At 40.4% G+C, this 26,810-nt stretch overlaps 1 protein-coding gene across 1 annotated transcript in view; it reads left to right on the top strand.

Moving 5' to 3' along the window:
* Positions 1 to 54: 54 nt before the first annotated feature.
* Positions 55 to 26,810, top strand: part of NUP210 (nucleoporin 210) — a 107,107-nt gene continuing 80,351 nt past the window's right edge. Inside the window, exons 1-5 of the mRNA XM_063121248.1 lie at positions 55 to 290; positions 11,821 to 11,957; positions 13,380 to 13,511; positions 17,479 to 17,575; positions 23,226 to 23,376. Of these exons, the coding sequence (XP_062977318.1) occupies positions 127 to 290; positions 11,821 to 11,957; positions 13,380 to 13,511; positions 17,479 to 17,575; positions 23,226 to 23,376 (681 nt within the window). The 5' untranslated portion in view covers positions 55 to 126. The remainder of the gene's footprint in view (positions 291 to 11,820; positions 11,958 to 13,379; positions 13,512 to 17,478; positions 17,576 to 23,225; positions 23,377 to 26,810) is intronic.

Genomic DNA, 26,810 nt, shown 5'->3' with positions numbered 1-26,810 from the left:
TCCCTTTTCCTTTGACTTCGAGCGGGTCAGCGGCAGGGCGCGCAGTGCCGCCAAGAAGCGCGGCCAGGATCCCCGAGACGCGTTTCCCTGGTCCAGGTGAAGGTGCCCTGTGGGCTGCCCAGCAAAATGCCACCCGCCTCCCCTGCGCCTTGGGCATCGCTTGCGCTCCTTCTCCTTCTGCCCTTTGCTGCGGTGCCTTCCAAGCTGAACATCCCCAAAGTGCTGTTGCCGTTCACTCGGAGTACCACGATTAACTTCACCTTGGAGGCGAGCGAGGGCTGCTACCGTTGGTAAGTGAGGGGAAGGAGGATGGTCGCGTTCAAACGCGCAGGGCCCTGCGGAATGGAGGCGCATGGCGCAGGTGCAGCAGCCAGCGCTGCTGCCGCCGCCGCCGCCACAACACGTGGGAGAAAGCAGCTCGAGCTAGGCTGCAGCCTTTCGGGAAAGAAGCCTGCGCTTTTTGCCTGCGGCTAGCAGTTTCTATTGGCGACGTATTGCTAGGGCGGTGCGGGGCGAGCAACTCGGTTTAACTCTCCTCAGACAGCGCGCCTGTTAAGCCCTGGCGCTTGCGCCACACACCTCCCCCTCAAACGAACAAAGTGTACAGGAAGTCGTATGCATCTCGCGGCTCAGGGTTATGCGGAGTTAGGCGCGTTAATTGCGTACGTTCAGGCTGTTTGTCGTACGGAGAGGACCAGAAACGTTCCCTCTCCCCGGCGTGGAGAAGGGAGGCGGGGCAGCTTCGGTTCTGAGTTAGTGTGCTTGCTTTGTAAACTTTTGAAAGTTTTGTGCTGAGCTTCCCACCACCACCCACAGGCGACAATGTGCGAACTCGGGCGCACTATGATAACGGTGGCAGAAATGCAAACGGTACCAGAATGACAATAGGACTATTGAAACCAAGTGTGGGTGCGCGCGCGCGCGCACGTATAACATTAAAATAAAAATGATAAAAGGCTGTTGTTGGCAAACACACAAAGACCACACAATTTTTGGAGTACGGTGGTAACATGAAATAACAAGTTGTTTTTCTCAAAACGTGGGCAGATGATTTAGTGTCGTGAGCGTGGCTGGTACCAAGATTGACAGCTTTCCTCCCTAGCCTGCAGGCCTCCCTTGCCTAACAGGTGTTTTCTGCTGTGGGTACACTGGAAGGCAGACACTCAATTTTATCCAGGATAGAGATAAAGTGTTACGAGGAAAGCTTCTCTTTCTAAATGTTTGCTTGTATAGTCAGATAAAAAGGTGTCAAGGCAGCCTGGTACTATTATATGATCAAAACTCCAAAATGGTTAATTCCACCTTGCATATGTCTTCTCTGCACTTATTACATTTTTCTGTACAGAAGGGGAAAAAATTCTTCTAAAAGGTTAGATGAAAGTGCAAATTATAATCAGATTATTAATCTACTAAACAGCCAATTTCATTATAAAGAAAAACATCTGATTCCTATCATCTTGCTCAAGCAAAACGAAAGAAGGATGTTTTATTTCCAAATAATTCTATTTGGCCTGTTGTAACCAAATAAAAAGTTGTGTGCTTTAACTGCTGATCTTTCCCCACACCCTCTTTATTTATTTATTTAAGATATTTATAAGCTGCCTTTAAGGGTAAGGGGAAAAACACACCTTCCAAAGCAACTTCCAATAATCAACAAAACTCTACTCATCATCCCTGGCAGAATAGGATAGAATAATCGTACCCTCGTTTGCACATTTTCTCAGAAGTCAGTCCCAGTGTGTTCAGTAAGGCTTGCTCCGCTTAGCGTCATAGGACTACTGCCTTCGTGTGATGACCATAGCAGCCTAACAGCATAATCCAGGGATAAGCAATGTGGCACCCACAGACACCAATATCCCCCCAAACAGCTTTCAAGATACTTTATTTAAAAAATAACACATTTTCTTAATGGCAGCTGGAATTGCTGTGAAATTTGTTTCTGTTGGTGATGAAAAGTGTGGGTTCAAATGAGTTGTTTAATATATTGAGGCTCAGGCCCCACCACATACTTAATATTTTGCACAGATTACTTGTCCTTTACCATGCCTTCCATAGCAGCCATTTTGTGGTGATGCTCAGGACACTTTCTGAAATTGTTAAATCTGCCCACAGGCCAAAGGAACATAGGACTGAGTCCATAAAGCCCAGTATTGTTGACACTGACTGGCAGCAGCTGTCCAGGTTTTCAGGCAGTTCCCCCCCCCCCCCGGCCCTACCTGGAGATGCCAGTGATCGAACCAGGGACCTTCTGTGAGTAACGCAGGTGCTCTTCCACTGAGCTATGGCTCCAAAAGGTTACCTAACTCTAATCTTAGCGTGTTTACTCAGAAACAAGTTCCACTGACTTTAAAGAGAGTGGTTAAGATTGTGGCCTTAACTATTCAGGATGTGCAGCTTTGATATTTGGTGTGTGTGTCATATTCATTCTCAGAAATACAAAATATTGAAATATCATTTTTAATTGTTTATTGACCATATACATGTATGTACAAGAATCCATATGCATCTATGCACATTTCATCATAATTCATATTTGGAAGATGCTTTTCCCTTTAATGTAAATTTATGCAATAAAGACAAATGCATAGCCACATTCCCCCATCACATTTCTTTCTGTCACTGGAGCTGTACTAGCCATGGATTTAACCAGTATGTTAATTTTGAGAAACTGGATTTCAATTAACATGTTATTCACATAACAGGATCATTTTGGTGTTACTATTTGATTTATTCTTTCTAGAAAGCATGACATATAGGAGCAAAGCTGCTTAAATTGCAAATTCTGTAACTGTTGAATTCTATTTCAATGTCACAGAAGCATTCCTAGATCAGCTTAACTTGCAGCCTGATCCTAAGGATATTTATTCAGAGATAGTCACAGTGAATTAATTGAGATTTACTTCGTAGTAGATTAGTTTAGGGTTGCATATGAATACAACATAATGACTGTGTTCGGACAACACTTTTGTCAATGGTGGGTGGAGCAGTCAACTTACTGTTGGGGTTTTTGGGGGTACTCCCCTCACGACATGTTCTTCCACAACTGTGGGCAGTTGAGGCTTGCGTGGCGTGAATTTCTACTCAAACCGACATTTCATTGACACAGTTACCTCCCCTCTCCCTGTCCTCCCTCAGTCCTCCTGGTGCTATCCCAGCAGCCTCTGCGACTTGTGCTGGCTGCAGCAGAACAGCTGGCTCGATTTTGGCTGCTTTTGCCTGGGAACTCTGTAGCCAGGTAAATAAATAAACTCAATGGCTCGGAAACACCACTGGCTTGTTTCGAACAACACAAAAACCACCGGTTGTGCGAGAAGTCAACTCTGCAGCCAGTTGTGTTTCTCCAGTTTTTTTCTGCTGAAAATGTCAACCTTAGGGTGGAAATTGCCTGACAGACAACACAAATAGCAACTGTTGCCCATTCCACTGACGGTTGACTCCTAAAACCATTGGTGTTTTTTGTGTCGTCCGAATGCAGCCAATGTAAGGTGTGAGACCTGCTATTCATGGTCTCCTGTGGCAAGTAGCAATTGCCTCTGGTGACTAGGCAGATGTGTTTTTTGCAAAGTGAGAATGAACTGGTTCTTTCCCCACCTCTTTTCCAGGCTGCTCATGTGCTGCAAATAATTTACACAAGTATATATGGGCATGCAGGAAGGCTAGTAAAATATATATTTGTGGGCCACTAATGCCCAAGCTAGATGTGACATTAAGGGTACAATCTTAGGATTTTATTATTATTATTATTATTATTATTATTATTATTATTATTATTAAAGGCCTGCAGCTGCCAGCATTCTCCAACCAGCCATGCTGGTAGCTGTAGGACTTTTTTCTGTCTAAACATGCATAAGTTTGTGCCCTAAGTGGTTCTTTATATTTGATGAGCGGATTTGTTAAAGTGCCAACAACAGCTGCTGGGGGGTTATGATAGTTATGATTGCAGCAGGCAGGAAGGGGAAGTTTAATCGTTTCCTCCCCTGCTGCATTCCTGACAAAATCTTCTAGAGCTGTTATTTGTATGGTGGGGGAGTAGGGGAGCTCCCACTGGTACCATCACAAAGAGGCATTTACAATGTCATCCTATCTGTGTCTATTCAGAAGTAAGGCCTATTGATTTCAATGGGGCTTACTTCCAGGTAAGTGGGTATAGGATTGCAGCCTTAACTTCATGATTGAGCATACTTGCCGAGCTTGTGTTAATGCACTTTGGCCATAGATTGGCAAATACACATGTTTGCTCCAAAAACAAGTACTATCTGATCATATTGAGTGAGTGTTAAACTAGCATTGTATGTGTATTTAATTGAGATTTCAATATTATTTATTGGGTAGGGAGTAATATCTTATCTTTAGAGTTTATTTTAATATTTTTTACTTCCACATTGATTTAGTTTGCATTTTTGTCCCATCCACATGACTCAGCAGACCCTTCAGGGTGGCCTAACTTTGAGATACTGGGTAAAACAGGCAGAATATCTAAATAAATAAACTGACTTTGTCTAAACAGGTGTTGGACCAATCTAATACCACCTGCATGTTTAAGCTTTTAACTACCCATGACTGATTGACATAATTATATTTACCCAGCCCAGCAGAGCTCGTGAAATGTTAACAATTATTCCTGTGTTCAGAGCTTTCCTCTGTTAAATCTGCTGGACAATTGGCTTTTGACATGTTTGGAGCAACTGTATGTAGTGTTAGTTTCAGTTCTTGTCCAAGAAGCATATGCAGATCGGTGGCTGTAGGCTTCTTGCCATTTGTCCTGATTACATCATTTGGAGTTACACAATCAACATAATTGTACGATTGGACCAAACCCTGTGAAAGATTGTGCAAGAGCATTTCTTAAGAATTATCTTCAAAGAACCTTATGTACATTGGTGAAGATATTCATGTTCCTAAATCTGGATCACACTAAGTACAGTTTTGACCAATTAGTGGGATTGAATCTTAAATCTCAAATATTACTAACGCTCATGATTCCACATGGGACTTGATCCAGACAAAGCTAAGCAAAGTCCCATTGATTTAGTGGGAGAGAGTTAAGCGTGTACTTAACTCTCCCGTCATCCACCACCTGACAATATTTAGGGAATACAAGAAACATAATTAGTCCCAATCAATTCAACAGCCTTCTAAAATATGAACAGATGTTAGTATTCTTCCAGTCTGTCAGAATCTTCATAGCAGATACATATTCCCACTGTAGAGTGTGTTCTTTGCGAACATATGGGCTTTAAAAAAAAATCTTTTGAATTTGCTACAGCTATATGAACAGGAAAACTTAAACAAATCTCAGATTCTATCCAGAAAATCTAGATCTGTAAATTATGACAGTCATGTATGTTTGTATGATTTGCCTCTTCCATCTTTCTGCATTCTCAGAATTCTAAGTCTTCTAATTTTTTATAGATCTAGGTAGAAAGGCTTAGGGATTACTAACAGTGAAATGTGGGTGGAAGCAGAGAGATTGGTGGAACTGGAGTTGAAGAAACCTTATTTGGGTGCATTAGAATAATTCGACAGCCACTTATAATATTGTTGACGTTTATGCTAGTTATAGCTAGTATTAGTTATTAATGTTGTTTGGACACAACAAAAATACATCCCAGAGGAATATAATTTCTACTGTGTCAATAAACTCAGATCTCTGTACACTAGTTTTGTCCTGATGTTCATTGCTTCAGGTTTGGTATTTTGCTTGTAAGTATTTGATAGAGCTGCTTAACAGGATTTTGCTGAACAGAAAAAAAGAAAAAGAAAAAAACAGGAAGTAGAGTTGCATCAAAAGTATGTTTAACCTTATATTCTCGGTGTAGTAAAGGAAACGGAAGTGAAATTTTGAATGTTTTTTTTTAAAAAAATTAGAACACTGGTATACATTAGTTTATATTTTCATCTGGAGTTGTTAACTATGAAATCTTATACATGTCTACTTAGAAGTAAGCCCCACTGATTTCAAAACGACTTACTCCTGGGTAAGTGATTATAGGATTGCAGTCTAAGCCACTGAAAATTTACTTCGTGAATTAATTTTTCAATTAATGTTGTCTGGAATCTTGAACTAAACACACATCATAATTAGAGACACTGTTAACTTGAATAATTTGTTATCAGTTGTAGCTGCTATAAAGTGTTATAATTAAATCATTTCCAATTCATTTGTTTAAGCTAAATTAGACAACACCTGTTTAATGCTTTTACTTGCTTCTTCATTACAGTGGGTAATATAATGTACAAGAAGGAAACAGAGGTAGCTTGAACTGGGTGTATGCCTATTCAGACAACACGCTAAGCCATGGTTGGGCTGCTAATCCTTTTGCATCAAATGGTTAGTGAGCATGTTTAAACTGTGTTTATGTAGCCACCATGGTGAGGAATGGTTCACACTACACACTAACCCATAATGTTTAACTCCATGTGCTTAACCACTGTGGCTTAGCGTGTCATCTGAGCAGGGTCTATCTGCCTCAGAAGAGTCTAGATGTCATTATGTTCCAACAAGACTTTCATAAATGCAGTCAGGGGAGAAAATCTTTAAATTTCTCTAAAGGTCAAATTGTGATTGGTTTCCAAATTACGTATTTTAGCAAGTTGTTTACCCAGTAGTTAACAAGTTGTTTATATCAATGGAAGGTGAAAGTTATTGGTGGTCCCCAATCTATCGGCAGTTCATTCCCTTTGGTCCTGCCTGTTTTGCTCTCAAAAGTGAGCACATGGGAATGCTTTGAAGTACAGTCTTGAATGTGTTCTTTCAAACACATTTCTGATAAGCATTATTTTCCTGCCTTGGCATAGATATCTAAAACACAACTAGCAGAAAGTGTGGATAATATACATTATATTTCTGTAAAAAAAATAATCATAGAAGAGGTTGCAGTACTTACAATGTAATCTTATGCATGTTTACTTGGAAGTAAGTTCCACTGTGTTCATTGGGATTTACACCAGGTAAGTAAGAATGTAAGAGCCATACTAGATCAGACCAAAGGCCTGTCTAGTCCAGTATTATGTTTGCGCAGTAGCCAACAAGAAGCCAGTGGGAAACCCATAAGCAAGATATAAGTGCAATAGCACCCTCCAGCTCATCTTCCCAGCAACTAGCATACTGAAGCATTCTGCCCCTAATATTGGAGGTAATATGTTGCCATTATGACTAGTAGTCCAGTCCCCTTTAATTCCATCCATGCTAGATCAATTTACCAGTCTATATTTTCTCTATCCCCACCTTTACTTAAAAGATTGTGAAAATCAAGTGTTACCTTATCTGCACAATTAATTTAAATCCATGCTGGCTAGGGCATGCTGGGAGTTGTAGGACTTCCTTCTGTCTAAACATGCATGGGATGTACTATATACTAATGCCCAGAGTATGGGAAACAAATAGAACGAACTTGAACTCATAATAAATGAAGGCAAATACGACTTGATAGGTATAACTGAAACTTGATGGATGACTCCCATGACTGGAATACAGCAATTGAAGGGTATAATTTGTTCAAAAATAACAGAACAAATAGAAAAGGAGATAGAGTCACACTATATGTTAAAAAATACTTATCCTTGTACAGAAATGCAGGAGGACGAGTCCCATCGAGAGTATCTGGATTAAAATAAAAGCGGCAAGAAATAAAAGGAGCATGATAGTCGGAATCTACTACCAACCACCCAATCAAGGAGAAGACAAGAATGAAACTTTTGAAAAGCAAATTGCCAGTGTTTCAAGGAAGTGTGATGTAGCAGGGATGGGGGACTTCAATTACCCCGATATCTGTTGGGAGACAAATTGTGCCAAAAGTGGCCCTTCCAAGAAACTCCTGACATGTATGGCTGATAACTTTCTCCTACAGAAAGTGGAGGAAGGAACTAGAGGATAGGCTATCCTTGACTTGATACTGACTAATAGGGATGGTTTAGTGGATAAAGTGGCAGTTAAATGAACTCTGGGGGAAAGTGATCACGTCATACTTGAATTCTTCATTTTAAAGGAAGCATAAGCTGAGTGTAGCCATACATGTACTCTGGATTTTAGTAAAGCTGATTTTAATAAACTCAGAACTATGATAAGGTCCCATGGCAAGTGGCCCTAATGATAAAAGGAGTCCAAGATGGCTGGGAGTTTTTTTAAAAGGAAATTTTAAAGACACGTTTACAAACAATTCCAAGGAAAAAAGAAGACAATGGGGGAAACCAATGTGGCTCCACAAAAAGCTTAGAGTTGACCTGAAAACAAAAAAGGACACATATAGGAAATGTAAGGAAGGCCAGGCTACAAAAAAGAGTACAGACAGGTAGCACAGAAATACAGGAATGGCATCAGGAAGGCTAAAGCTGAGAATGAGCTGAGGCTAGGGAGGAATGCTAAAAGCCACAAAAGAGCTTTCTTCAGGTGTGTGCATAGTAAAAGACAGGAAAGAAATGTTGGTTCAACTGCTTAAAGAGAATGACAAATTGCTAACAAATGACAAAGAAAAGCCCGAAATGCTCAATTCCTACTTCTGCTCAGCCTTCTCCCAAAGCAAATCTATCACCCACCCACCCTCGGCAAAAATGAAGTCTGAATCGGAGGGGTGTGTGTGTTAATGGGAAGGAATTATTTGAGGGAAGGGGAATTAAACATCCCTAAAAAAATCAAGGGATGAACCGATCTGATTCAACTTGTCATACCTAGAGCCCTACTTAAGAGCTTTCATGGTCCCAAGGAGGGTAGGGTTGGAGCAGCAGCAAAAGTATGTTAGACCAGCTCAGCACAAGCCCATTCTTTCGACACAGCATGAAAGTGGAGAACGACCCCGCCGTCCTCTTTTGTCAGCAAGCTCTCCCTTCAAAGCACCCCCCCCCAACAAAGGAAATAATGAGAGGACAGCACTATGCGAGGGCTGAAGGGCACTTTAATTCTGTTTGGGGGAATTGAGCATTTCGACCTTTCCCTGGCCAGAGCGGCAAAAGAAGCGAGTGCCACTGGGATTGGGTGTTGTTGTTTTTGCAGCAATGGCTGATAGGATACCAGTGGGAGGACCAGGGTAGGAGAGAGGGCAGAGGAACTGTCTGTCATGTGCTGTAGCTGCTCAAGTGTCCCCAAGGAGACAAAACCAAGGAAAATTCCGAGGCCAATCCACAAAGCTTTATTGCAAACAATTAACACTTCTGTAACACAAACTAGGCACCTTTATGGGAAACCCCCCCTAGGCAACGCTATGCAGACTAAGCAAAACAATTGACTGTTCAAAGGGAAGGAAAGGCTTTTCAAATGTCCCAAGCTTCAAGGTGGAGGAGGAGGTGTGGACACCTTCTCACGCAATCTCTCCGACTGTCTCTTTGCTGCTAATCTCACTGAACATTTTAACTTCCAGCGATTCCTAGAATCTAGTAATGTTTTGGAATGTTCACCCCTGGAAGTTGACTCCCTGTCTCCTGAGAGCATAGGATCTCCCCAGAGAGGTCCGCCTGGCGCCTATACTGTATTCCTTTCGTCTCCAGCTGAAGACCTTTTTATTCTCTCAGTATTTTAACACTTAATTTTAACTTAAATTTAAATTTTACTGTTCTAACTCTGTATTTTAATCTTATATCAATTTTGCTGTGTGGTTTTATCCTGGTTGTGCTTTTTATACTGTATTTTGTATTTGTGATTTTAACCTGTTGGTTGTTTTATTATGGTTTTAATTTTTGTGCTTCGGCTAATGGGCGGTATAAAAATGTAATAAATAAATAAATAATAAATCTGGCCTTGAGGAAACAGACTCTGGGAGGGGCGCATTCGCAGCTGGAGGCTCTCCCATGTGAACTTACACACACACACACACACACACACACACACAGGCTTGGCATCTTCTGAATCAGAATCTGTTTCTGATTGATTTCCTGGGTCACCTGCTCCCAACACCAGAGCAGTAGGGAGGGCATACATGACACTGTCAATCAAACTTCATGACGGATTTTACTCAATTCCATGGTAGCCCACAGTCACACAACAGTGGAGTTAGAACATGTTGTGTAATGAGTACCTCCTAAAACTCCACTGATGAGTGGAGTTTTCACACTGCGTTAACTAACGTGTTGTCTGAACTGAGCCACTGCTAGAGATATGTTATGATCTATTATTTTTCTTCAGTTTTGTCAGGGAGTTAAAAACTGGCACATCTTTGCAGCCTACAAGGCAGTGGGCCGCTGCCTCCACCGATGTCCCCAGCCGCCCTTTCCCGCTGCCGCCACTGTCCCCAGCCGGCTTTTCCTGTTGTCGCCATGTCCGGGCAGTGAGGGGGAACGCCATGTCGTTGGGGGGAATCGGGAGAAGGGGTCGGGAACGCTGTAGCCCGTCCGCCGCTTTTCCCGGCTACTCGTGCGTAAGTGCAGTAGCCGGGAAAAGCGGCGGAACGGTCCACACGCCCGTGGTTCTGGCCTCAGCCCGACCTGAGGCCAGGACCGCGGGAAGAACCTCACTACAAGCGGTTTCTGTTAGCGCGGTGCCAGGGCGGCTCAAGCCCTGGCTGAGGCCGGGATCCCCTGTGCGTCATCTGGATGCACAGGGCCTCGCACGGGCCTCGCACCACACTAACCCGTGGTCTAGCAACGGCCGGAGTGTAAGATTTCTGACCTTTCTTGAACGCTCAGAGCTGGTATGCATAAGCACCTTGAAATAATTAGTTCAATATTAAGCCTGATTTTAGTACAATGGAGTGCTTCAGTGGGTCAAAGAATTATTTGCTGTATTTTTAAAAAATGTACCAAGCACCATAGACCTGTTTTTTACTTGGCAGGGTAGCTACTCAAGGGAAACTGCAAGTACTGCAAGGTTCAGCATGGTACCAGTGTGTTTGTCATCAGTAATCGGTGAAGTAATAATTAAAAAAATGTAGTAGTACATTTTTTTTTATTTGAAACTGTCATTGCTGAACAGCCAAAAACTGTGCCCCCAAACAACTGGTTTTCTCGGGGTTTCTGTATCGCCCACATCTATGGCAGACTTCAGCTAAGGATATGTATAACAAGTCAACTGTAGATTAATAAGTAAACTACAGCAGTTTTTTTCTAGGTCATTAGGGGAAAGTTTTTCAGAGCTTTATTTCCATAGAAAGTGGTAGAATGAACTGAGCATGACAACATTTCTTTCTCTGAATACTGAGACTAATATCTGAGACTAATATGGAAAATTACATAAATATAAATACTGAGTCAGACCATTCATCTATCTAGCTCAATATTGTATATGGTGATTAACTGTACTATTTCAGGCTGTGGTTTCAGTTAATTCCTTCTGCTGTAGCCTGGGTTGTAGGGATCTGCTATGGTCCAATCTTGAACAGATCTCTGAATAGATATGGTTGCACAAGGACTCCAGATGGGAACATGTTAGTGCCACAGAAAGCACTGAGTGGGGTTGGAAGCTATGCAGACTGTATTTGGTTCGAACAAGAAGCAGAGTAAGACTGAGCCTTAAATAAAAGCTTGGCTGCCAGTGTGGTGTAGTGGTTAGAGTGTTGGACTGGGAGTTGGGAGATCCGAGTTCTAGTTGCCACTCAGCCATGAAGCTCAACCTAACTTACCTCACAGGAAGAGGAGAAATGTGAAAGTAAAATGGAGAGAAGACCATATAAACTGTGTTTGGCTCCCTGTAAGAGGGAAAAGGCAGGAAATAATAATAATAATGAGGAGGAGGAGGAGGAGGAGGCTGGTTGGCCCCACCTTCATACTGACTGAGCCAAGTCCTCTCCCCCAAACTATTAACTTTATGTTAACCTTTTATGGTTATCAGTAATTATAGTTGATTTATAATCCAGTAATTTTTAAAGTGATATTTATTTTTATTTCTTGAAAAAGGTCTTCTACGAGACCAGAGGTCGCCAGCATAGAGGCTATAGAACAAGATAACCAACAGTGCTCACAGAAGGCTATTGTCCAGGCCCGATCATCACAAGTGACACGTCTTACAAGTATTATTTTGGCTGAAGATGTTTGTAAGTACCTACCCACTCTTTATGTGTGTGGATGTTTTCAAGGATTTGTATTATAAGTGAATTCTACAGCATTGTTGGTTTTAATTGTTTTACCTAAATTTACCTAAAATTATGCACGCTCATGCAGATGTATGTCCAAGTGTGTTCAGTATGACTTACATTGAACTAAGTGTGAATAGTATTGCTAACTAAGACATTTTGGTGTAGGAAATATTTGCCAGTAGTATTATGATAAAATGATATATTCCTTAATGTGTAACAGAAAACAGACAGTAACAAATATATTTCTCAAAGTTATATCAGTGGCATTTTGAACATATTTGAAACTGCTTTATCCTGACTTATTCCAAGGGTCTACTTTGGCTGCAGCAACCTTGGGCAGAGTCATACATACTTTCTCCATACAAAGGCCCCTCCTGAATAACTCTTACTGTCAATAAAGCAATAATTGCAACACAGTTTATTTTAGTTATTAATAAAACACAGACATGCATTTGTTGGAATATAAGATCATTTGTACACAACAATTATCTGTAAAGGTTTTTTCCCCCAGTAACAGAGTTAACCTTTTGCCTGGGATCAGCTTTCAGTGTTGGAGGTTAATACTGGACTATATAAAGAAAAATAAATGAAAATGCCTCTGAGCAGGCGCTGAATGCATTTTCCTCATCATTGAGTAACTAGAAAGAATTCCTATATATCTGGGGTGAGTGGAAGGCCTTCTAAATCAGAGGTTGATTGCTGGACAGATTTCAGCTGGATAGATTTCAGCCCTGGCATCTCTCTTTCTAGACATTAAGTATGAGGAAGTGGCTTGGATCAGAAAGAGATTGACAGAAAGTGATTTCGCACCCTTTCTCTTCCCAACAGCATTTGGAGCCCCTGAAAATCTTCTCCTGAATTGGGTGGGCTGTAGTGTGGGGGCCTGAGGGGGGAACGGGGTGGATCAGGGGGGGAAAACACAAGTGGAGGCACCATCTGTGAACAGAGATCCTGGTCATGGAAGGTGACTCCGTACATTTTTTGTCTGGCCTTCCATTCCCCATCAGACTTCCTCTTCCACTGGTGGTCTCCAGGGGAAGGAAGGAGGAGGAAAGTGACTTCCCCCAGTGCTCCTCTGGATCCAAGCTGTAAGTAAGACAAGGACGTGGTCATAAGAGGTAGTGTGTGGGCTACTGAGAGCTAAAGCACGAGGCTCTCTTTGTTGGATACAGGTTGAAAAGTATACTCCCCTCTGTTTCATTATTATTATATTATGGTATCACAACTGTTCTGTGTTGAATAAAACTGTTCATCCCCATTGCTTGAGAGATAATGGCTTGTTATCTCAGAATATTTAAACCAGATAATAAACTGTAGAATGCAGTGGTTTCTGCGGTCAATTAGAGAGAGTAACTTAGTATTTTCTTGTATCTCATTAAGTGACTGGCCAAGTGCTCCGCTGTGATGCTATAGTTGATATTATTCATGATGTACACATTGTGTCCACCACAAAAGAGCTATATCTAGAGGATTCACCACTGCAACTGAAAATTCAGGCATTAGATTCTGAAGGTAAGAACTTCTGGTTATCACCCAGGCATAGAGCTTCTCCTGATGTCATGCTGAAAGCACTTCTTTCTTTCTTTCTAAATGTGTGGCTATACATTAGTTGACTGAGCTAGAAATCCTTGACTTGGCTTCTATATTTACATTTTAACCATCATGATTCCTCCCTTTTTAATTTAACATTATGAACGGTATTAGGAATGGGATTTTAAAATAACCTATTATCAAATGTATTTATTTCCGATATATTCTACCCATTTTTAGTTTATAAAAATATAATCAAGTTGTCTCACAAACAATAAATCACCTAACAGCAGTAATAAAACAACAGTTAAATGATCTAAACAAGTTTACAACAAAGTTACAAATGGAAATAGCTAAAATTCTTAAGATAAGGAATATCCCAGAAAAGCCCACTGAAATAAAGCCGTCATCACTGCTCATCTAAAAGAAAGCAGCAATAGGGCTACTTCTACCATTCTTAATTCTGGTTTCCACAACCTAAAAGGCCCTATTTCTATCTGCCCAGTGTACATTGATGGAAGAGAATGCAGACTATCACCTTAGGGGAGGACAAGGTATTTTGGGCAGGGTCATGTCAGTGGAAGTGAGCCTTGAGCTGTTCTTTTCCCAGTTTGTTTAGATCTTTACATTTCAAAACCAGCACCTTGAATTGAGCCCAGAAACAGATTGGCAATCAGTGAGATGACAAAGAATTACTGTAATGCAGGGGTCCTTGATATGCGCACACGAGCACCGTGATGCCCACAGGGACCTCCAGCAGCACCCATGAAACTCCACTCCCTGCCCCCCTTCCCCCCCCAAAAAACCACCTTTTGAAAATATAAACATTGGAAAGTGTTAGGATAGACTTTTCACTCCCTCTCTATTCTCTAGCCTTGCTCTTTATCTACCCCTTTGTCTTGCTCCCTCCTAGCCTCTAGCCCCACTATTTCTTCCCTCCCCCAGCTCTTTAGCTCGCTTCTGACTATCCACGCCCCTATGGCAGCCATTATGTGACTAGCCACATCCTTTGTGAGAGCTATTTTATGATGGTGCCACAGCAGTTCCTTAAATGCCCAAATGTGTCCATGAGTCCAAAAAGGTTGGGGACCCCCAGGTGTAATGTGACCTGATATCTTGGCTCCAGTCTGAATCCTAGCAGTTGTCTTTTGAACCAATCGAAACTTATAAATTACCTTCAAGGGCAGCCCCACATAAAGTGCATTACAATAATTAGTTTAGAGGTGACAGCCTGGTCTGACAGAATTCCAGATGTTTTTGGATTTCAATTCCAGAAGTCCTTGCCAGAATGTTCAGAAATGCTGAAGACCAGAACATCTGGAGTTCTACTCTATGTTGGCATACCCTTTATGCTAGCATACCCAATGAAGCTGGTAGAAAGTCCTATCAGTGTTTAGAAGCTCTGTTTTAAAGAGAGGGAGAGAGAGAGAGAGAGAGGCAGGCAGGCAGGCAGGCAGGCAGTACAACAGTAGCATTTCCACGGAGGATCAATAATGTCAATATTTGCCTACACTGGATAGCAGAGATTCCTGCTCATGAATTGGACTAATGGGTGTATGTGATAGTAATGCTTTTATTTTAAGGGGAATGAGCTGTCTCCTGGGTGTGTTGTTCTTGTAATACATGTGCTGAAGGGGTGCTATGGCCAATGTCACAGCAGGAATTTCACTTTTGCTGAATGTCTGCTGCAGACCTGCAGTTTCAGCACTGTTCCAATTCTCTGTGCTTTAAAGAAAAATCTCTCTGATTTGTTTTTGGTTTATATTTCAGCAACATTGCTGGAAAATTTATCTTAGCTTTGCAATGTTAAATCATGTGTCATGAAAACAACCAATTATGATTGTACATCTTGTATATGCCCTTGGGCACTAAAATCTATTTTCTCTGTGGTACAGAGAATATTTTTAAATATGAGGCTAAGGATGGAAGAGCAATACATAGCACTTCTTACTCTGTTTCAGTCACCCAAAATTGAAAAGTATATAGAATCCCAGAGAAGGCCTGAATGCATGTTGAGTTGAACTAAAGGGTGTCTGTGTTTTAAATAGTGGCACGGCATTTAAATTCTAGGAATTTGGCAGTGAAATTACAATATTGATTATGTTTCAACATTGAACATAAAGGCAAGATAAATTTTTTAAAATTTAAGTAAATGCAAAACAGAGAATTGATCATAGATTTGTCAGATTAAGAAAAATGTCCCATATTTCTGAACTTGTATTATCAATTAAACTTTACCTCTGTTTGGGGTGAAGAAGATATTCAACAAGGTTGTGCAGAAAATATTATTAATTTAGAGAATGGTCTGCAATTATTCACTAATACACTGAACCATCAGCCAGAAAGCTTTCTCTGTTTAGCTAATTTTAGATTTAACAAGCCCTCCTTATTGTTTTATTATGATTTTATTAGAATGTAAGCCTATGCGGCAGGGTCTTGCTATTTACTGTTTTACTCTGTATAGCACCATGTACATTGATGGTGCTATATAAATAAATAATAATAATAATAATACTGTTCAGCAGGGCTTATCCCTAGATAAGTGTGTGCATAGGATTGTGTCCTCAGTTTTGTAGGGCATTCCCATTCTTTTGCATTACTCTGATTTTGGTCACATGATTAGCATTTATAAAATTTGAACCACATATCTGTGCTCTTCATTACTTTCTGAACCCACATTATAATGTCATAGACTCAAGCATAATTTTCAAGGGAAGCAGGTTGGGGGATGAGTTCATTCTTCATTTTTAAGTTCATTACTGGTAAGCAAACTATATTTGTTATTAAAGCTATGTCTTCGAATTGACACCATTGGGAGATGAAGTGTCAGTGAAGACTGATTTCATGAATGAGGAGCTGGCCTTGAATAATGACTTTAAATCCTGTTTCCTCAAACTCATGAAGATTGATGTAATAGCTTTAATGAATGTGCATGCAGTAGCAACTCTTGAGATTTCAGAGACATGAACTTTCCCAAGAGTTATCGAGGCAACTTACGCAGTGAGGCTTATGAGACAGTTCAGATGTTATAGGCGCTCTTCTTTTGCACAAATAATAGTTCATGCAAGTGATGTACTTGCATGAGGAATGTAACACTGCAGAAGCATATCTAATTTGTTTCCACATACCACAATTATTATATAGGAAAATGGGGATGGCTTGGAAGTATTTTCTTTCTAACTGCCCACTTATCAGTACAAGAAATAATAGTAGGTTGTTATGAGCCAAATATATGGGGCAAAGCATGTGCATATGAAACCTCTGAGGATTTTGGAATGCCTTGAAGTCAGACTGTAGGTCTATGCAAGAAGTGTTAAATAAAACGACATACTTGTAAAAGATCGTATACCTAAAATTTTATCTTTTGTGGTTAATTATACACTGATGTCATCATTGACGACTCAGATGTAATTCAGGCTGTTTCTACACCGCTTCTAATTTTCCACAATTCTTCCAGTTTTTTAAACCTTTTTTTGTATTAACCTTCATGAGAATTACATCTTATATATAAAATCTCCACAGATATATTACATCATAGAATATCATTTATTATTTATTTAAAAACATTTTTATAGCACCACCTCTCCATTTCTGGCATTGCGGTGCTTTACAATAAAACATAAAACAATTTCCATTAAATTCCCACATTTAAATTTAAACTATTTAAACTATTTGCTTTTATTTGGTAAGTGAATGGTGCTCAGGCTGGGGTGGGATTAATCAAGAATAAAACATTGCAGGCTACTTCTGTCATGGGTTTAATTCATTCCATCTTGTTTCAGTGTGTGAGTGGTTCTGTTTCTGTTTCATTTACTGAATTTGTGGTTTTCCTCCCCTGCTCATTGTAATTGACAAGCATTTGTGATATTGTCCTATGGTTATTTCCAAGATGTGGAAGAATGTATTGCTGTTCTGATGCTTGATACTTAGTTTCTTGAATTATTTGAAGGAAACACTTTTAGCACTTTGGCGGGGCTTGCATTTGAGTGGACTGTCATGAAAGACCCAGAAATTAATGGATTCTCAGATTCCCACAATGCACTGCGGTAAGTATCATTTAAATTTTTCCATTTAGTACTTTATGCATAACAGACAATAGCTAAGTAGGCAGGCGCTTGGCATGTACAGCTTTGCTTCCTTGATCTTGTTGGCATTGCCCCTGCCTTTCAATTCATTACTTTACTTTTTCAAGTCCTCATCTCTTTCGTTCATTCATTCAGACAATATTCTACCTTCCTGTTTGAAAAAAGTACAACATTCAAGGCAGCTCACAATACACATTTTTAAACAATCAATTGATAGAAACCATGCTAAAAAACATACAGATTTAAGAGACAGGGACAGCAGATGAAATTTCACAGAAATTCCAGCAAGTATGGCTGTGCACTGCTTCCCAGATCCAAAGTCAGACCTGAAGTGGGCTGCTTTGGACCGAATCAGTCTGGATCCAGAGCAGGTCGTATCTGGGCAGAAATGGGTCAGATTGGGCCCAAAGTCCTTTGGAGCACTTTGTCCTGATCTGGACTGCCCTCCACCCCTTTAATATTTCTTTTTTAAAAAAAACTCCCACCCATCTTGGATTCCTTTTCTCATTAGGGCCACTTGCCATGGGACCTTACTTATAATAGTTCTGAGTTTATGAAAATCAGCTTTCTTAAAATCCAGAGTACATGTATTTTGCTTTTGCTTCCTTTAACATCAAGAATTCTGCCACTTTATCTACTAAGTCATCCGTAATGGTCAGTATCAAGTCAAGGATAGCCAATCCTCTAGTTCCTTCTTTCTCTTTCTGTAGGAGAAAGTTATCAGCCACACAAGTCAGGAATTTCTTGGAAGGGCCCTGAGTCCTGCTCCTCCCTCCTTTTCTAATGTCCTCTTGTAGGAATGGGTAGATTCACTATGAGGACATTAGAAAAGGAGGGAGGAGCTGCTTGCTTCCTCCTTCTCTTCTCCTCATTGCCTCTGTCTGCTACTTTGCCTTCCTCCTTTCCTCATGCCCCTTTCGGCTTTCCTTCGTTTACACTCACCCATGGCTTCTTGCTATCACCACATTTCCACACATCTGTACAGGTTTTCCTCTGCAATGTGGACTGTAGTCAGGTGTGCTTGCTTCATGAGCAAAGTCCTTTTTAAAAAGAGTTGTATTACTAAAACCCTGAAGAAAGTGCTCTGCTTCTCAAAGTTCTACAGTTGTATTTTTGGGCAGCAGCTATGTTTACTGTTGTTCTTTTCAGGCCTGTTATATAGTCTAATGATTGCTGATGTCACCAGAACACTCAGGCCTGTATTTACCATTGCAAGCTCTTAGAAGGAAGGGGCATTTGGATGAGGGTTTCTCTAGGGTGTTTGAGAACAGTCTATGGATTTTTTGTAATACCTGCAAGTGGTTCATCAATCTTGTCCTTCCAGTTCTAATAGGCTGGTTCTGTAAAAGTATTGATCAATGTACTTGCTTCACATTGTGGTTCCTTGAGATGGTGTGTGTGTGGTGGGGGGGGAGCATTTAACTTCCCTGAGGTAAAATCTCATTTTCTCAAAGTATACCTGTCCACTCACTCTGGCAAAGTAGTTCAGGGGCAAGGAGATGGACTTGCAGGCAGATGCACAAATTGACAAAGCTGGAACATTATATAGCTACCAAAGATTATGCACCAAGCTGCCACCACACATATGAATGGGACATTTATTGAACCTCTGGTGGGCTGCCATAAATGCAGTGGTGTAGTGGTAAACTTTGAAGTGCGGGCGCTCATCATGACAGTTCCTCTAGCCAGGTCCCCAAGGAGAATCCAGAAAGTCAGACAGCTGTGTTGATCCATATCAGCAACCCAATTCTACCAGTTTTCATCTCCACCAGGAGAAGCAGGCCTTTTGAAAAGCTAATGGGACTGAATTTCCCATTCAAGACAAAGCCATGCCAAAAACTACTTTATATTGCAATAGTGAACAATATATTATTACTGGGGAAAATATTCTCTCCACCCCCCACCCCCCGCGCCAGCTTTTATATGAGGATTGCCGCTACACTCTGAGGGAACAGGGAAGTCTGTGGAGGAGGTTGGCAGATGACATTTGTGTCCCTGCTAATAAATACTTGCCAGCATCCCAGTGAGCCTTTGCTCCACTATAGCATGGCTGGTAGATTGTGTTCAGGTTATTGGAAAATAGCCTTTATCTTGCTGATCTGCAGTTAAAAATCGAAACTATCTAAAGTACCATATATGAGTTAATTAACTTAGATTTATAACAGTTGCATGTTCCATTTGGTACTCTCAGCACACTGTGCCATTAAAAAGAAACCATAATTAAAATAGAGTCTGTTCAATAATACACGGTCCATAGCTTTAGTCCACAAAGTAAGGAGTATTCCTTCCACATGTTGTTGACTAGTTCAGATAGTTCAAGCAATCATAATGGGTTCTGGACAGTGAGTAGTCCCTGGTGTGTGGCAGGGTCTGTGAAAACTGCACTTCTAATATCTGTATATGAGGAATTCTAAATAAGAGGTACTCCTTTTTTCAGATGAAGATATTATTACAATTTCATTTCATAATTATTAAATATGTGGCATCAATGAAAACTCAAAATGTAATTTAGTCTATATTTATATCACTTTAATATTGCAAAATAAATGAAAGAAGGTATGTATTAATTTTTTAAATCAATTCTTACTTTGGTTCAGAGAGTAGTAAAGAATATAATTTTCTTCCATAGTTTTAGAAATTTTGCTTATTTATTCATGATAGTTATATGCCATCTAATAATATAAGTTTGGCTTCCAATATAAATTAAAATAATTTAAATGCAAACCAAGATGATAAAACTATAAAAATATGATGCCAAGGAATATAATATCTTTTTAACCCATTTTTTTCCTGCAACTATTTCTGTAAACCCACTCACAGGCATATTACATTATCAGTAGAAAATAAATGTTGCTAGTATTTTTCTCCTGTTGAGAATACATAGCAAAATTCTTCTTTCATATTGTCTTCCTTCTCTCCAATTTAGCCTTAAGTCTCACAAGTAACAATTTAAAAGCAATAGATTGAATGACAATAAAACCAAAATGAAGACAAAACCAGACATTCAGTGTGTTTTGAAATACTCAGGTTCTGGCTTACGTAAACTCAACAGCTGACTTTACTCCACTATTAAGGATGTGTCTTTGAACTTGGCAAACAGATGGAATAAAGGCAAGAGGGCATTCTTGATTGGTGTGGAAGATCACAGTGGCTCCATTCAGACAACACACTAAATCATGCTTCTTAACCACAAAATGGTTAACAGAATGCATTCCATTAACCATTTGTGGTTAAGCAACATGGTTTAGCATGTTGTCTGAACGGGGCCATTGAAGCATTAGGGAGGCAGCAACCTCTGAGATATCTAGCCATATTAATTTTGCACACATAACTCCTCTAGCATGTTGCCTCTCCAGAGATGGGTTAGAAAACAGATTCTTATTTTTCTAGGCGTTCATATAGAATCATTTTAATGATTGCCATTAGAAATAGGAGATGAGAAGTCCAAGTAGAGCTGGAGATTATTATCATTTCTTTTATTTCTTTTGAAAGATGTGTTGCTGCATCTGTTGTGGAACACTCAATCTGCCTAGTTGATCTCTATTTCTGTTTTCGACCAATCAAGGAACCCATCTAGTTCACCCTGGATGGAGACAGTTTTGAGTTAACAGCTGGATTTTATATTTTAAAAAATGAAGGATCTACAATTGTCAGCTATGTTCTCCTTCCCAGTGGTCCTAGGGGTCCTGAAACCTAGACCCATCACATCACCTGGCAGAGCCCAATTTGAGTATCCCCAAATACTCCTCCTCTACCTTAAGACTCTGACTATTCCCCTACTTCCTCGCCAATCTGCCTTTTGTAACAGTTTGCTTGCTGATGAGATCTGGTGATCTCAAAAGCTTGTTCGTTTTTATGAACTTTGAGTTGGTCTAATAAAAGTATTACACAAAAATGGGGTTACGTTTCAGAGTTTCTGGCCATGTCCAAGAAGTATACAGAACACTAAATCATTTTTTTTTCCTGATATAAACAGTTTTTGCAGATTAGAGCCAAATGGGACATTATATAAATTGGTAGTCAGGAAGGAAAGGCACAGTAAATATAAACTCCATTTCAAGGCCCTAGCTTTATTTTAAAATGAGCATCATATAGCCAAAATTAAGCATAAAGTCTCATTGCTTTCAATAGGAAGTCTAAGCATATGCCAAACTCTCTCACATTGAAATCATTAAAATTTCTAGGTCGTACCTGTGCACAGGGGTCCTGTGATGACCAGGGACTTACCCCAGGATATCTGGGACTGCGGATTTCCCAATATTTCTGTGGCCCTGGGACCATCTCCAGGGGCCACCGCTCCCAGGTCTTCTCTTCTTCCCTGAGGCAGGTCACGGAGCTGCACGGGGAGGCTCCATGCCCATGGGGGGAGGAGCAATTTCCCCATCCCTGGGATGGCAGGGGGGGATTGGGTGCCGGGGGGTGGTCGTCTATTTTCTTCCGGGCAACTGGCTCCTCTTAAAAAAAGAAAAGAAAAAAGTCCGCAACATCCCTTCCGGGATGTCGCACAGCTGTCTATTTATTTGTATTTATTTATTTATTACATTTATATACCGCACCATAGCCAAAGCTCTCTGGGCGGTTTACAAAAGTTAAAAACAGTAAACATTAAAAAAGTATACAAATTTAAAAAATCACCAGAAACATAAAAACAACAGTATAAAAATAACAGTATCCATTTAAAAACAACAGTTCTGGGGGCTGTTTTTTAAAAAAAGCCACTGGGGGAGGATTGCGGAAACAGGTAAGTCTGCTATCCTCCCGTCACTCCCTCTACACCCTGAGGTGTAGACATGCCCTAAATATGTTTAAGTTTAAAGGATGGTAAAGTTGGTACCTAGAGGATATACGTGGGCACGGTACAGTTGAATACAGAGGATCTGCAATTGAGGTACCTGTCAGAAGATATAAGTGGTGCCGATCTATATGTTACCTCACTTTTTGAGTTACTGATCGACTTGAAAACAGGATTAAGGCAGCATTCCTTGGAACATGGTACAAAACCCAGCATGTTACACTTATGTGAATATCTATTGTGGATATGATGCAGAAAATCTTCGTGCAGCAGCATTGAATATGGATTCAAGGGCTCCTCATGTGCCTTTTTCAAAGAGAAGGGTGGGTGGGGGTGGAGGTGAGGGGTGGAGTCCATGACATTGCAATTTGGTTGTGGGGAAAGGTGTGGAAAGGACAGTAGATTATTCATTACGGAATAGACAAATAGGAAGAATACTCTTAGGACTGATCACTTTTGGTATTTAGATTCTTCCAGGTATGCAAAACTGTAAAATAGTTAATGGAAAGTTTTCAGTGTTCTTGTTAATTCAGATGACTTTTCAATAAAGTACAGAAATGCCCCTTTTAAGAAAAAAATGTGTCTTACAATTCAGGCCTATGTGTTTGTGTCACCTTTCCATATTAAAATGTCTTTTATAAAATTCCCCCTCCTTTCCAGCATCTTCTTTATGATGTGAACTTCAAAGCATTTTTTTTAGGATTGACAGGGTTGTACTTCATATGTTTACATCTTAGGATGACTAGATTGTGTGTTTTTAACTGGCATTAAATCAGAATTCAGAAAAATTAACATCTAAAGTTATTAACAATTTTACAGTATCCTGAAGTTCTCAGAATCAACGTACACACCACCGTCCTATATATTAGAGATGGAAAAAGTTGCCAGACAAGGAGACATTGTTTTAGTATCTGGCATGAAAACAGGAAGTTCAAAATTAAAAGCAAGAATACAAGAAACAGTTTACAAGGTAAGGTACTTTTAAGTGCTACATTTATTACAGCCATTTCTCCTTTTTACAATTATTGCTCAGTGGTAGAAATAAAACAATACTGATAAGGGAAACAGACATATTGTACGCAAAGCACAATTCAGCAGCTATCCTGTAGCATCTTAAAGACTAACAGATGTTTTTGTAGGCAAGATTCATGAGGTAGACTGTGAATGTAAGATATGCAGATGTATATCTACTGTGAAGAAAGGAATCCTTTGCTCTTTTGTAAGTGAGATTGAAAGATGATATAAAATGAATGTTGACAATCACCTGTGTGTTTCTGCATTCACTTCACTCGTCAGAGAAGCCGGAAAATTTATATTTTCAGGCAGTCATGAATTCCACCTGGGATTTTCAGCATTCACAGGTGAATGTCAGCCTTCATAAAATGCAGGCCATTGACTATAACCTACCTTGCCCTAAGTTAACCCAAGTATTAACTCATAAAGAACCCAGAGTTTCCGAGTTCAGACTTCATGATTAAAAGCAGGAACAATAAGTGTTCTGCTCATCCCACAATTCCTGGGTTAAACAACATAGGAATTGCCAGCTTTACATCCAAACCTGGTCAATGTAACCATTTACCTACAGGAGTTATTCTGCTCAACCTTCCTGGAGGTCTTCAAGGAAGGACTGGACAGCCATCTCTTGGGAATGTCTTTCTGGATTTACTGAATCAAGATGGGGTTTCAGTGCTTTACAACAGCTAGATGGATTACAAGGCCTCCTCCAACTTGTAAGCCAGCTGGCCTTTGTAACTGTGCCTCCGCCCCCGCACCCCATGCTCATTCCTAACCTCATTCCTAAATCCAGAAATGGGAAATGGCACCCAGCTTTCAAGATTGTAGCTATTTTTCCCAGAAATCTTTTTAAGGAAACTGTCAATGTTACTTTATTGATTTTTCTCAGGGAAGGTTGTTATAAGTAATGGGAATTCTAGGCTTCTCTCTCACTTTTTTTTAATCAGGGGTTAAAAATTGCACAAGTGATACATTGTTTTCTACATTGTATTCTGCGTGTAACAGTTTCTCTGGGTATTCAGGTGCCTGACAATATGCATCCATAACAAATGTGGATTTTGCAGTGCTGAGACCACTGTGACAAGGTCCACAAGATTCTATTCTGGTTGAATATTATCAGCAGAATTGTTTGTGCTTGGGGCATTTGTAATTTTAAAAATGAAATAAATTAACTAAAACCCAAATGGAAAACAATCAAGAACTGAAAAGGAATAATTTCATTTCCCATTTATTGAAAACCTATAATGTAGATAATTTATGTCAGATTTCTTCTTCTTCTGGTGGATGTATTCCAGAAATGAAACACTGGGGTATTCATATCCCGTTCTGAATGAAGCTTTCTTTTAAAAAGAAGGAAAGAGTAATAAACGTTTTTTTCTGCAAGTAGACTGACAGGAAATAAACATAGACTCTCAAGATGCACTTGATACTCCTTCTTGATGTGTGCAGACTGAGCAGTATCTAACTCAACATTATCACTAACACAAATGCAATGCCAATAGCACTTGCTGGCACAACCAGTTTCCCCAGGAAAATAAATTATGAAGTAACTTGCTCTAGGATCAACTATTAGTCTTGTTATTATTATTATTTATTACATTTATATACCACCCCATAGCCAAAGCACGCTGGGAGGTTTTCAAAGATTAGTTAGTGAAATAGGCCAGATTCATTGGATTATTTATAGACATAAGCCAAAATGGTTCAAAAATCCTTAACGAAAAGGCAATATGCTCAGTTATGTTTTCAGGATTTGCTTCCCTTAGAATGCATGTTTACTGTGTTTTTTGGTTACAGTTGTAATGTAAAGTAGTTTTTTTGAGTTATTTGTATCCAAGAGGAACTGAATATAATCCTTTATAAGAAGGTTTAATTTTAGGCCATTGCTGAAGGCACATTTTGCAATATCAGTGGTAGACAATCATTTTGCCCCTACAAGAGGGCAGACTGACTCATGCCCATACATATATATATACAGATTAGCTCAGAATGTGGGGATGGGCGATCCTATTGATATCCTATTGCACCTCTTCTCTCCCTCTACTCTAGCAGTGTGGGTGCATGGAGGGTACTTTGTACGCAAGCTCAGTTTCTGATATTGTACAACATCATCACTGATCATGGGACACGTCAGTTAAGGCATTAGCCTTAGCTTCCAATTTCCTGGCTTTGTGGAGCTTGAACCAACATGAGATAGCCTTAATTCTGGTTTTAAACTTGCAGGGTTTTTTTTAATATCATTCTATATAAAATGTATATTACCATGTTAAGGACTTTATCTTAACAAAAAACTAGTGCATATATATTGTGCATAAGTTAGCATGAGAAGGTGCAAATTGTTCCTGTTTTCCCTTCATCCAGAGTAGGGCCTTGGAAGGAGATTATAACACATGATCACATTCATATGGGAGTACATTTCCCTTTAGATACCATGGACCCAGACTGTTTAGTGCTTAAAGGTCAAAACCATCACCTTGAACTGCACCTTGAGGTAGCCTATGCAGATCTTTAAACACTGGGAATGTGAAAGCTGTTCTGTAGATCACAGTTAATGATCTAGCCATTGCTGTAGTACCTGAAATTTCTGAATGTTCTTTAGAGGCAGCGCTATATATAATGCACTGCAATAATGCACATCTTGGCCCTGTGGGGAAGAAGAAGGACCGAGGGGACAGGAGCAGGCAGAAGTAACATCGGGGCCTGCTCCTGCTGGACTCTTCCCCCCCCCCCACAGGGCAAACTGCTATCTTGGCCCTGTGGGGAAGAAGAAGGACCGAGGGGACAGGAGCAGGCAGAAGTAACATCGGGGCCTGCTCCTGCTGGACTCTTCCCCCCCCCCCCCAGGGCAAACTGCCATCTTGGCCCTGTGGGGAAGAAGAAGGACCGAGGGGACAGGAGCAGGCAGAAGTAACATCGGGGCCTGCTCCTGCTGGACTCTTCCCCCCCCCCCACAGGGCAAACTGCCATCTTGGCCCTGTGGGGAAGAAGAAGGACCGAGGGGACAGGAGCAGGCAGAAGTAACATCGGGGCCTGCTCCTGCTAGACTCTCTCTCTCTCTCTCTCTCTCCTCCCTCCCTCCTTGACTCCTTTTCCTTGTGTGTCATGTCTTTATTAGACTGTAAGCCTGAGGGCAGGGACTGTCTTTTTTGCTAAATGTAAGCCGCCCCGAGAGCCTTTTTTTGGCTGAGGAGCAGGGTATAAGTATGATAAATAAATAATAATAAAAAAATAAGTTTTTTCTCAGGAGTAGGTGTAGCTGGCATGTCAGCCACACTCAGAGTCTTTTTCTATTCCTGATCCCCCAAGGAAAAGGCTGTAAAGAGGTACACTTAGCCACATCCAACTGAGAATGCACTGGGGTAACCAATCGGAGTGACTAATGGACCAATT

The sequence above is a fragment of the Elgaria multicarinata genome, chromosome 3 (genome assembly GCF_023053635.1).
Source record: "Elgaria multicarinata webbii isolate HBS135686 ecotype San Diego chromosome 3, rElgMul1.1.pri, whole genome shotgun sequence".
NCBI lineage: Eukaryota > Metazoa > Chordata > Lepidosauria > Squamata > Anguidae > Elgaria > Elgaria multicarinata.
This window is presented reverse-complemented; position numbering and strand designations above follow the sequence as displayed.